The sequence below is a fragment of the Euprymna scolopes genome, chromosome 41 (genome assembly GCF_053919585.1).
Source record: "Euprymna scolopes isolate OS-2025 chromosome 41, ASM5391958v1, whole genome shotgun sequence".
Classification (NCBI taxonomy): Eukaryota; Metazoa; Mollusca; class Cephalopoda; order Sepiida; family Sepiolidae; genus Euprymna; species Euprymna scolopes.
In genome coordinates, this window is record NC_136522.1 from 45440173 (window position 1) to 45453259 (window position 13087).

The window sequence follows — 13087 nt, forward strand, 5'->3', positions numbered from 1 at the left end:
TCCGTTTTGTATGCTGACATGTGTTAGATATTTACTTCTCAGTGAACCTATCTCTGACCAGGTCTTTATTTATCCCTCTTTTTGTCAAGTTCATCCTTATCATTTCCTTTTATGTTTTACCTTACTTTTTCTTTATGCTCTATTCCTTTCAGTTAATAAATTATTATTTTTGTTGGGTTTTTTTTTATAGTACTTAAGTGTTAACCATTAAAATTGGTTTGTAAAGGGAAGTAACTTATATATTACCTCCCTTGATGGGAAAAGTTTTATTTTGTTTTGTATTGTTTTTGTTTTGTTTTTCTTGACAGGAATGTATTTTTGACAAAGTCAAAGGACAAGTCACAATCCAAAAGAAAAGTTTATTGCAAAAGTTTCTGCCACTAATGATGAAACAATCTGTGGGTAAGTTCTTTTTCTTTTCATAAAAAAATTGTTTCCTTTGTGTCATTAACAGATTTTTCTTCTTGCTACAGGGTGACCCCCACCCCTCAAAAAACGGGCCTCAACTCTAATTAGGCCCCGTTTCTTAGTGTTTTGTCCGAATGAAATGAAACTTTGGTCATAACTAGTTTATTATATTCAAAACATCACATCAATAGGTGTATCAGAATTTTTGTAGGAATTTTTGAGAGTCCTAACATGAAACTGCAAATATAAAAAAAACTCGTAATTTCTCTTTTAAAAGTGAGTTGTTTATTTTCTTTATGGATTATACTTCCAAAATAAACTAATAAAGTTGTTTTAAAAGTAATAGAAATATTTTTTTTATTTAAAAAAAAAAACAGTAATGAAATTAAATGAATTTTACAAGCTCAGTATTTTTCAATTTTTAAACTTTAAAAATCTATCAACATTTTTCTATTGATTCAATTTTTATGACATTTTCAGTGTCAATGTGAAATTTTATGCTCTTTCCAATAAACCGAATATAATATTTTAGACAAACGTTTTTTTTTTATTCACGCCCCCCCCCCATTTTCAAGTGTTTATTAAAAAGTAAATAATTAATTTACTCACCAAAGTGTTATATATCACAAATTGAAGATGAAAGATCAATAAATAATATATTCAAATTTAAAACAAAAAAAGAAGTGTTTTTTAGAAATTTACCTGTAAAGTCCGAAGTTTAAAACCTTTTTTTTAAAAAAAAAAACACGTTGTTTGTTTGTTTGTTTTTTTAATAAAACCTTGGTCCTTGCTCCTTTAATTGAAAAAAAAAATTAGAGCCTGAATTACATTTTTCGAGGAGTTATAAGCTTGGAAAGACGTGGTGGAATTATTCAATATTTTCCACGAAATTTCTGACACACCTATCACATCAAAACAGGGTCTTGGGCCTTTTTTTCTCCGTTGATTGTAAAATGCTCAGAAAAACAATTGAATGTCCTCTGTTTTTTTTTGGAGGGGGGGGGGGTCACCCTGTACTTCAAAATTAGGTTACTATTTTCGGTGACAGGTGATTTATTTTTATTTATATGTTTTCAAATTTGATGTTGTATATCTCTATGCATTTATAATACTTTTATTACTACTACTACTACTACTACTACTACTACTACTAATAATAATAATAATAATGATAATGATGATGAAAAAATATATAATGGATCAAAATTAAAACATCTAAAACTGGTAAGTTTAAAAAAACAAAACAAAGGAAAGACAAAACATAAATCAATAAAGAAGCAAAAAGAAAAAATGTCTCATAATGATAATAAATTAAAGTTGTCTTAAATCCATTCAATCCATAGTTCTAGTTTGAATACTCCAAATAATACTAATTTTTATTGGTAATTACATTTGACAAAAACAAAACCAATCCAGTGTTCAAATATAGTCAGAAATCTAAATCAGGTTTTTTTTGTTTCTTTTTTAACTTGAGAATCTTTGTCAAACTTAGAATTCCATATAGATGTCCAATTTCAACATAAGCTTTCTAAGTTTCAAAAGATGCACCCGAAGAAGGTCAGAGGTTGAATAAAAACTAACGAAAATAAATGTGCATATAACCATTTCTTTCATCTTTTTTAGTTGTGGCAAATCTTGATAATATCATAGATGTGAGAGTGGAAGAAAAAGAGTTGAAATATTTGGGTAAAGGGCGGCAGGTTGTCCTACACCTCCATACGGGTGCCATCCTTGGGATCACAGAATCTTTTACAATGGAAAATATATTGTAAGTATATTCTTACTTTTCTAATTAAAATTGAACAAGGATTTTTATTGCGTGCACATTTTATTGCAATGGGTTGTGGTTTTTATTGATTTCTTCTCATCGTTGTACTCCTTCTCTCTGACCTCTGTTCTCTCTGAAGTGCCTCAGGGGGTCTATCTATTGCGGGGCCAAATGTCGGCGACAATCGACTCTACAACTAAAAGATGACACAGGCAAGAAAAAGATGAAAAAAACGACAATGGCAAAGAAGAGATGACAAACGCAGCGGGTACCGTCGTGAACGAATATAAATCCGTTCAGGTTTATTTTTGTTAAAGAAACCGAATAGTGGTAGGAGGTCTCAGGCTGAGGATTGAAATCCAGCTGGTGTTGGAATGGGCACGGCTGCGAGGTCGTCACTAGTGGCTACAGGAAACGTGCTGTCTTGAGAAGCTGGACTGCTGGGAATCAGATGTGTCGACGGTGAGTGGTCACTGCTGCTTCAGCCATTGTCGGGGAGGTAGTCAAAACAGTTCTGCGTGGACATGACTGCTGCTGAATTGGATTGGGCCGCTGACGGAGGGATCCTTGTTGCCTGATGAGCCGGGCTGGTCTGCCTCTGGTTGGAATAACTCGATGTATTTATACTCGTCCAGCGGACGTAGTTGTAGACATCATGATTTTGCAGCATTGATCATCGTTTTTCGTTCTTGAATTGTGTTTGTTTTTGTTTCTTTAAAGTGCTGTAGGGAGTCATCTGTTTAAGGTTTATATTCGTATGTCATATCAAATTGAAGCTGGGAAAGTTGTGAGCATTATTCTAGCAGGAATCGTGCTATTCAGAGTTCCACGGAAAAATTATTCATATCAAAGTACTTGTCAAAAGGGCTGTTGACTGTGGTTTTTACATTTTGGATGGAGATCCTTTTTTGATGAGCGGTACTTTTGGTTAAAGCCGCAACACATCTTTAGACCATTATTATACCTGATATTCATAAACGACCTCCCTGATAAACTGTGTTTGAGATGAGTATATTTGCTAATGATACAATGGGCTATAATAGGCAAGAGGGAAAAACGGGTATACATATATCAAAGTCAATGGCAGAATCCTTAGAAAATAACTTCTAATCCATAGTAGAATTTACTGCTACTAAGACTAAACTTCTTTCCTTTAACAATTACAAGAAAACCTTTTCAACCACCGCTAACCATAACACCCTATCTGAGAATGCTTTTTGGTTTAACATTCACAGGTAACAATGAACTGGAACAAATACATAGAGGACATTGCAAAGGCTGCTACAAAGAAGGTGGGCTCCCTCTGCTGTGCTAGAAAATTACTCACAGATGCATCTCTACTAAATCACAATTAACCCCTGCATGGAGTATTGTTGCCACAACTGTGCTAATGCATCTATCACTAGTCTCTCCCTCTTGGGCAGGGTCCAAAAAAGAGTCTCCGATCTAATAGGTTCCATACTGTCAACTAAGCTTCAATTTCTGTCCCATCGCTGCAGTGTTTTATCATTGTGACTGTTTTACAAGTGTTGTAATAGAATGGGCTCTGATAAACTCATCGCACTTGTACCCCCTCGATGTATATATCCCCCAACAAACCCTTTTAGCAACCAAATCTCATTCCTTCAGTGTAGAGGTCTCTAGATGCCAGAAAGGCTTCTACTCTAATAGATTCTTCTTTTGAACTGCTAGACTTTGGAATTTCCTTCCTGTTTCCTGCTTCTTGACTGTACTGACATGCAGACGTTTGAATATAATATAAACCAACATCTCGTTCTTCTCTTTGCATCATCCCCAATAAACATGGTCCCAAATAATGAACCCTTACATCCAAGTGGTAATATGCCTTCTTTGGAGTGAACATGAGTAAAAAAACAAAAATCCATTGTTTTAGTATTTCAACATTTCAGAACTCACATACACTTATGATAAAGGGATTGAGAACATGAGCAGGTGCTTGTTTACTTTGGCAATCTTTTAAATCAACGCATTTCAGGTGTAAACATTATTATATACTTACAAGGCATGGTAAAATTTGTATATTTTCCAATATTACAAATTATATCCAGTAAAAAAATAATTACAAGTAAAAATAGAATTTATTGAGTTTTATCGTATGTTTTAATGTGGAAGAGTTGTGCAACTAATTCATATGACAAACTGACTTATCTCCCTTGACTTAAATTGATTTTAAATCAAAAGTCTGCCATTTTTTTAACCAAACATAATTGGGATTATTTTTTTGTTATGACTAGTGGTGAGATGATTAATCCGATTCGGAATCGTTAATTGTAAGAATCGTGTATTTTGAGGGGAATCAGAATTGCATCGTTAAAAAAAATAACTTAGATTTACGATTCTTTCATTACGATTCTCTTATATTTTTAAGTTGAACTGTTTGTTTGAAGTGAGATTTTTCCGTCACATACATAGGTGCTGTCTGTCTGTTTCAAAACTTTGAGGCCATGATTAGAGTGAAGCTGAGAAACATAGGTTCCGCTGACGAGCCTCGTTCTGACATTCGGAAAATTTAGGTTAACAACCGGTGAAGCTACCGAAAAGTAACCCTTTTGAATGAAGATGGATATAAACAATATTTTTTAAATCAATTTCTTAATTTTACTTAAAAACAAAATGTAAACATATATAAACAAAATATTTTAGAAAATAATTTCTTAATTTAAAATAAAAATTGATTGTAAAGAATTTTTTTTTTGAATAATTATTGAAAAATATTGCAAAGTGTTTACATAGCTGGTTCTTTGGGATAATAGGGGCGCCTGAAACCTCCCTTCCAAAACGAAAAAGCTTTAGTGTTTTTACTATTTTAAAGTGCATTTTAAAAAATTTTTTTTTTAGTTTTAAACACAAGTAGTGGCTAGTTAGAATAAATGTATTGTAATGTTTTTATTGGGGTCGAAAAACTTTTTAAGCCGCCATATTACTGATAAGACACTTCACTATGCCCATTCACACAGGAATGTATCATGTTAGAAAAACACTACCAAAGGCGGTGAAATGGCACAAAATAGTCCCAAGGTCTAAGGGTTCATACCATGCAAACGGTAAATTTGCGGCGGGTTTGATTATTAGATTCGTTGTCAGCGACCTCAAATACCCTTAGAAAAACAAATTAGATCAATGTTTTGTTGTAGCGTAAGGTAACATTTACCAAACCAATTTATTTCGATTCAAAAATTAAAATTATTGTTAAAAATATTTTTCAAAAGTCAAATAAATAAATAGGAATAATTTCAGACAATTGAATATGAAAGGCTAAAAATTTAATCAAAGATTTAGTTATTTTTAAATTTCATTTAGAAATAAGAATATTCTAAAAAGTGGAATAAAAATCAGTTAACGATTGAAGCTGCAAAAAAAAAAAGAAGATAAAGAGAAAATAAAACAAAAAAATGAATATCAAAAGAAAAACAAAACAAGTTATTTACCTTGAAATTTGATGTTATTGTATTTTTGTTGAATTAATCATGACTTTCTTTTTTCTTTTTTTTTTTTACACGTTGGTAACCACTTATCAAGGCCCGGAAGCCACTCAGGGATAAGGGTTATTGCAAGTACAGTACGTTAGTGTAGAGATTTGATGAAGTGTTTACTTAAGGGGGCGGTTCATTAAGAATTTGTTAACGTTTTACTTTTTCTTTATATTTTTTAATATATAAAATAACTCCTGAAATTGATTGTTATTAATTTCATGGTGCATGTTTAATTCATGGTTAAAATATTTGTTTGGACTTTTATCTTCAATGAAAGAAATTTTATGAAAAAAAATCAAATCGTTTTTGAGATTCCCTTAGTGGTATTTCTACTTTTTTGCTGCACCAAATTTTTTTGCTACTTTCGATTATATAATGGTATATTTCAAAACAACAATTCCATGGGAATCGGAATCGTATTTGGTATCAGAATCATTAACCAACATTTTCCTGGAATCGGAATCGGAAAAAATTTAGGAATCGTCCCAACACTAATTATGACGGTTATATGCAAATACGGAATTGTGTGCGAAATGACATCACAGTAAGGAAAAAGATTATAAAAGAGAGAGAGAGAGAACACGTTTGTGATGTGGGTGACATCACAGTCATAACGAGAAGTCACGCATGGCAGGAGAATGAGGAAATAAACGTCGTGGTTACAAAGAGTTAATTGATTACTTGTCCTATGTTTCTTGCGACATACGCTGCATACAACGTGTGGGTCCCGATTGTCTATATGTTACAGATCTTCTACTGGAGCGTTTTACTTATACTATTCTACATTCCAATTTCTTGTCTCTTTGACTTCATTCTTTGTCTCTTTGAATTATCATTCAACAAATCCTTCATCATTCACTGATGACGGTTTCTGTTTTCTATATCTTCCAGTTACCACATTTAGAACCTGTGTGTCAAGTTAAACAAAATCTGATTTGAAACTGATTCAAGAGTTTCAGAACTGTTTTGAAATAATGATTTTTTTGGTCTGACATGCATAAGTTTGAAATAGCATTTTGTTTAATCTAACACGGTGATTTTTTTTTTTTTGGGGGGGGGGTCTGACACATACAAAGTTGAAATTGCATTTTTCCCCAAAATCTGTCTTTCTTTTCTTTTTTCTTGGCCACTCAACCATTCTAAACTGTTCTAAAAATTCTTTGACTTCAACTTCGACTTTGTCACATCGTTATTTTTTTAATTTTTTAAATTTTTTTGTTTGATTGATTATTTCACCTTGTATGCAGAGAGTGATTATTTAACAGCTAAAAGCTGGCTTGGGATGAATGGATGAATACAAACAGTGTTGAATATTAAACTGCTAAGGCAAAGAATTTGTTTTGGTTGGGACTGCAAAAGAATGAATTTGCTTTTACTGTGACTGCTAAGGGAACAAATTTTCTCTGGCTGGGACTGCTAAGACAACAAATTTGTTTTTATTGTGTGACAAAATACTCCTTTTTCGATGTCTCAGACTGGAATGGCTAAAGGAATGAATTTGCTTTTGCTGGAACTGTTATAATAAATTTGTTCTGGCCAGGAGTGTTGAAGCGATGAATTTAGTCTGATTGGAACTGCAAAGGATATGAATTTGCTTTTTTTTTTTTTTTTACACAATGATCACCACTTATTAATGCCCGGAAGCCACTCAGGGATAAGGGTTATTGCAAGTACATTACGTTAGTGTGGAGATTTGATGAAGTGTTTACTTAAGGGGGCGGTTCATTAGGAATTTGTTAACGTTGGACTTGAACACATCCAAGTTGTAGTCCGGTGGGAAGCAGGCAGACGGAACAGTTCCACAGGCATGCAGTTCTAAGAAAGAAGCTTTGTTCATGGAATCCGCGTTTTGATTTAGGCACAGATAAAGAGTGGGGGAAACTTTTGACAGTGGATTCAGCTAGACAGGTGTTTTTCGCGAAAGATTGGCGAGGGGGGACCAGAGATTGGAGTTCAGACGAGCACCTGCCATGGAAATAACGATAAAACAAGGATAGGCTCGCAACGTCTCTTCTGTGGGAGAGAGGTTGCAGAGTAGAGAAAAGGGCATCCCCCACTAAGCCGTGGTCTATTTTGTACTCTGTCAAGGCAGAATAGGCTGTTTTTAGCAGCTCCTGCCCAGATATGGCAACAGTATTCCATCCTTGGACGTAATTGGCTTTTATATAGATAGAGAATTGCATCAGTAGTGAGATATCTTCTGGAGCGGTAGAAGGATCCCACCATCTTTCCAGCGACGTTGGCAACAGACTTGATGTATGTGTTCCATTTCAGATCAGGAGTAAAGGTCAAACCCAGAAGCTTGTCAAAACACGGGGCCTCACCCAGACGAGAGCCATCCATCACAATTGATGCCAGCTGGGGATCAGAGCGTTGATGATGTAAGGATAGGATTTTGGTTTTGGATGCATTAAAGGGAACCAGCCACATCTTCCCCCACTGAACCACGCGCTCGAGATCAGAGGAGAGAGAATCAGAGAGAACTTTGTCATTTACAGCCTTTGATGTGTTGCCGTAGATGGTCGTGTCATCAGCATAGATGTCAACGAATGATTTAAGTATGTGTTTAGGGAGGCCATTGATGTAGATCAGGAAGAGAGTTGGACCCAGGATTGACTCCTGAGGGACTCCAGCATTTATATTGCAGGCCTCCGATTTTTGTCCATCTACCACTACTCTTATGAGCTTATCGGAGAGAAATGATTTAATGATTGAAAAAACATTTCCAGTTATACCGTAGCTGGAAATCTTGTGAAGTAGACCCTTATGCCATACCTTGTCGAAGGCCTTTGATATGTCAAGAGCAATTGCCCTAGAAAGGAAGCCTTTGTCAAGAGATTCACTAATCCTGTGGGATATAACCGTCAGCACATCTGCGGTAGATCTTGCATGGTTGGGATAGAACGCACACTTCTGTTCAGGATCCTATTTGTTATTTGCCAAAACTGGTGGGATCCAAGCCGCTGATCAGCTACTTTCGATTTAACAGACTGGGCATATAGCTCTCTTGCATTTTTTATTACTCTTTTACAGTGGTTGCTGGCAGTCCTGAAAGCAGCTTTAGTCTCAGTGCATCTATTACGTTGGTAGCTATGGAAAAAGTGATTTCTGTGCGCGATAGCAGCAGCACATTCTGGGGAGAACCATGGCTGGCTGTTAGGCTTTTGTTGGAATTTTTTAGATGGTATGAATTGGTCTATGCCTACAATTAACCATTCGGTCAGATCTGATACTATAGAGGACACTTCCTTTTTAAACATGGAGTGCAGAGGTAAATCAGATATGAATGTACGGAAGCTATCCCAGTCAGCCATAGAGTATCGGTATACAGTACGGTGGAGGGGTACGTCTGGGGGCTTCTTACATTTCGTTTTTATCTTAACTGATACGACGGAGTGGTCGGAGGATCCTAGAGGAGAATGAACGGAACATGAACATAGCTCAGGGGAAGTTGAGAAAAAAAGGTCGAAGAGGCTTGCATATTGACCGGGTGTATCGGGCACACGGGTGGGTTCACGAACAGTCAGAGTGAGGTCATAAGCAATGGCAAAATCATGACAAAACCTCCCCTCATCATCTGTCTTATTTGAATGGGTCAGCCATTCCACGTTATGGACGTTGAAGTCACCACAGATGTGGATGTTAGCCGAGGGATGTGAAGACAGTATGTGGTCTATTTTCTCAGATATGCTCTTAAAGATAGTAACTCCGCTGTTGTGGGGCCTATAGAGGGCAAATATAAATGCAGTGGTGTTAGTAAGTGCAACCCTGAAGCACATATAGGGTAAATTAGGATCTTCTCTAGAGATATCCCTGCCACACGGGAAGCCATCCTTAATGTAGGCACATATTCCATGTCCATGGCGATCTTGGGTGTCAGATTTAGCTGTTAAATTAGAGTATCCGTTAATTATGAACTCATCTAGGGAAGTGGTCGGCCCTATTCCAGTTTCACTTAGAAATAATATGTCCGGTTTCGTCTCCTGTAATTGGGTTTCAACCTCTGGAAGGTTGGAACATAGACCCCTGATGTTGGAGAAGGAGACCTGGTAGTAGGGGTCTACGTTGGAAGATGGGGTTCTAGGTTTAATCGAGTTTTTATTCTGGAGATATTTCATGTTGAGGTTTTGGGATTTGTGGAATAGGTCGGCATACTTGGTTAGAGCAGTACAGAGGGGGAAAGTAAGAGAGAAAAAGACAGGAAAATTTTTTTTTTTTTTTTGTAGCACACGAAAAGGTAAAGCTGTAACAATTACCCACTAGTATGGCATCGAGAGGCCCCACCAGAGACTACTGCATGATCCAGATCCACTCACCAAATGGCAATACAGCAGTCCCAGTACTTTGCGCCTGCTGATAGGACAGCCTCCTTAGTGGTTAATCCAAGGTTCGGGTCCCTGACTATCAGGCGGATAACGTCAGCCCAGACAAAACGTTTACCTCCAGCACCCTTACTAGTGATATGGCCACAAGGACAGACAGAGTCAGAAAAATTTCCGACATCTAAGACTACTGGTCACCAAGTACTACCGACCTTTAAGCAGCTTTTTCTTTACCCTTTGTCAGAAAAATCACTCATTGAATGAGGACTGAATGACAAAATAGGAGAAGCGAGAGTTACTGGAGCTGCCGATAACACATCCACTGTATTATCTACTCTCCATTAGATTTTGCTGGGATTGCTAAAGCAACAAATTTGCTCTGCCTGGAATTGTTAAAGCCACAAATTTTCTCTGACTTGAATTGCTATGGCGACAAATTTTCTCTAGTTGGAACTGATGAGATGAATTTATTTTTGCTTTAGCTGGGGTTGCTAAGGCAATGAATTTGCTCTAGCTGGAAAAACAACAAATTTTCTCTGGCTGGGGCTGCTAAGGTGGCAAATTTTCTTTGACTTACCTTGATAATAACTATTTTATCAAAAATATTGCCCGTTTGTTATTTTCTTTCTGTTATAAACGTTTCATTTTTAATTTGAGTTTTGTTTATTCATTCATCTAGTCACCACTCCACAATTGCCAATGTAATCCAGAGATTTTTGGAGCCCTACATCTCACAGACATCTCAAGATAATGATGACGATTATCTTGGTGACAGCTCTTCCTCCGAGGAAGACAATTTTGAACAGATCAACCACTAAGATTTGCTTTCTGACCCTCCATCTTACATGAAATCACCTCCTCTAAACAGTTTTTCTGATATTTGAAATGAAATCCTTTTAAAGTCTACACTGAAATATTTTTTTAAATCAATGCTGTTTACTTTTAGTTCAACACATATTTTTCTGGTTTATCATTGTTTTTATGAGTATTTTCATTAAACTGGTATTTTTTTTTTTTTTGTATGGAAGGGAATGTTGTAAAATTACAATGGATTAGTGATGCCATGTGGTTGTTGGAGTGCTGTTTCAGAAAATGTTTATATTGTATCATTCAAACACGATAATGTTTGAATATATGGTTAAGTGGCAGTTTTAGTCATTTAGAACTGTTTAAAGCTTCACCGTTCACTAATTTTTCAACCAACTTTCAAACAATTATTACAGTTTATAGATCACCTTCTTAACTATATTGTGAAAAAAATTTTTTTTAATTTTCGTTCATTAAAACAAAAGTTATGATGAATTTACTGGTGTTCAAAATCGTAAAAAAAAACGTAAAGAGGTGAGCCACTTTTTTTATGACTGGTTTCCATAGCAACTACATCGCTTCAGCGACTAGTATTGCTATCAATTCACTGTTCTCGTGAAAAGAGAAGTAACAAGTGAAACAGAATGAAACAATTAAAGGGAGATAATTTGGGGGGTATTGAAAGCAGATGAGTGCCGTACATTGTTATTACATATGTGTATGTTATGTTTATGAGGGCAAAAAATAAGACTGAAATTAAAAAAGAACAAGTGAATTTACTGGAAGCCTGGAAAAATCATGGATTACAATAGAAAAATGTGAGCATGAAAAGTAATATAGTTAAGCTTAAACATGGAAAAGTAAAGGACTAGTTGTTAAAACTGGAAAAGGACAAGATATTCTAGTAAAAATTATAATAAATTTATAACTTAAAATATTGCAGCATTAAGAATTTTTTTTTAAAATTCAATTTAACATTATATAATCAATTTTTAATGCTGCAATATTTTAAGTTATAAATTTATATTTTTTACTTGAATATCTTGTCCTTTTCTTTTCCAGTTTTAACAACTAGTCCTTTACTTTTCCATGTTTAAGCTTAACCATATTACTTTTCAAGTTCTGAGCTTGAATATATTCTACTGATGAGTACATATTAAAACCTACATTTTCTATTTAAAAATTAGGCACTTCTGCGTGACAGTGACATATTAGCAACAGAAACGAGTTATCGACCCTTGTTCTTTGAAAGAGAAATGACATCTAGCAGCCATTATGTGAACCTCAAATATAAACAAATGTTTACGATAACACAAAAATATATAATGAAATAACCAAAAAATATATGAAAATCGAAACATTTATTGAAGAAAAAATGTATCAAAATATAATTTTAATGTATTAATATAATTTCTTTTCAGTGAGTGATTTAATGTATCAAAATATAATTTTAGTTTGTCGATGTAGCAAAATAGAATTTTAAAAACATAAAACGTTTATAGGGTCAAGAATAATTCTTTTTTACAGAAAAATTGTTTTTTTTTTTCACAATAAGATTGTACAAACATATTTAAAATTTAAAAACATGAAACATTTATAAAAGCTTAAGAATAATTTTTTTTTTTGCACAAAGATAGTTTTTTTTTATTTTCACAGTAAGATTGTATGAACATGAAAATATAATTTTTGTTTGTTAATGTAGCAAAATATAATTTTAATATAGTTTTTATTTATAAAAATTTATAGAAAGTTTTTAATAATATTGTTTCTTTTTTTTCAATGAGTGATTTTCATTGAAACCTTTTTAGAATATAGTATTTTTGCACAGTTACAAGGGATAGAGTTTAAGAAAGGTACGAGTTATCGACCCTTGTTTCGCTGACACATGCCGTTCTTGAAACTAAAATACACACATTCGCCTCATGTTACTGTCATGCAGAAGTGCCAAAAATTATTACAATGAATTCTTAATATACCCAGTCATGCAAGAGATTTCATGAAGATTAACTAATTTGCATTTTTCTTTTGGAAAACGAGTATTCATTTATTAAGGTTTTTTTATTAGATTTCATTTAACTATTATGTTTAATTCTTTTTATGCATAATTTCTACATTGTGCATAATTCTGTAGAAGTTAAGATGAAGAAGTTCTAGCACATGGACACACACACACACACATATATATATATATATATCATAAGTGGCCTTGTCTGTGTGTGAAACATCTCTTCTAAACTCCTCTCTGAATATTTGGTGTACAGACTTGAAACTTGATATGTAGGGTATTA

The 13087-nt window shown here is 34.4% G+C and overlaps 1 protein-coding gene across 1 annotated transcript; it reads left to right on the plus strand.

Annotated features, from left to right (window-relative positions):
- Positions 1–307: 307 nt before the first annotated feature.
- Positions 308–11629, plus strand: LOC145266502 (cytochrome b-245 chaperone 1 homolog). The gene is made up of 3 exons (XM_080122230.1): positions 308–402; positions 2032–2176; positions 10672–11629. The coding sequence occupies exons 1-3, from the start codon at positions 384–386 to the stop codon at positions 10808–10810; spliced, it is 303 nt and encodes a 100-aa protein (XP_079978356.1). The 5' UTR covers positions 308–383; the 3' UTR covers positions 10811–11629.
- Positions 11630–13087: the final 1458 nt, after the last annotated feature.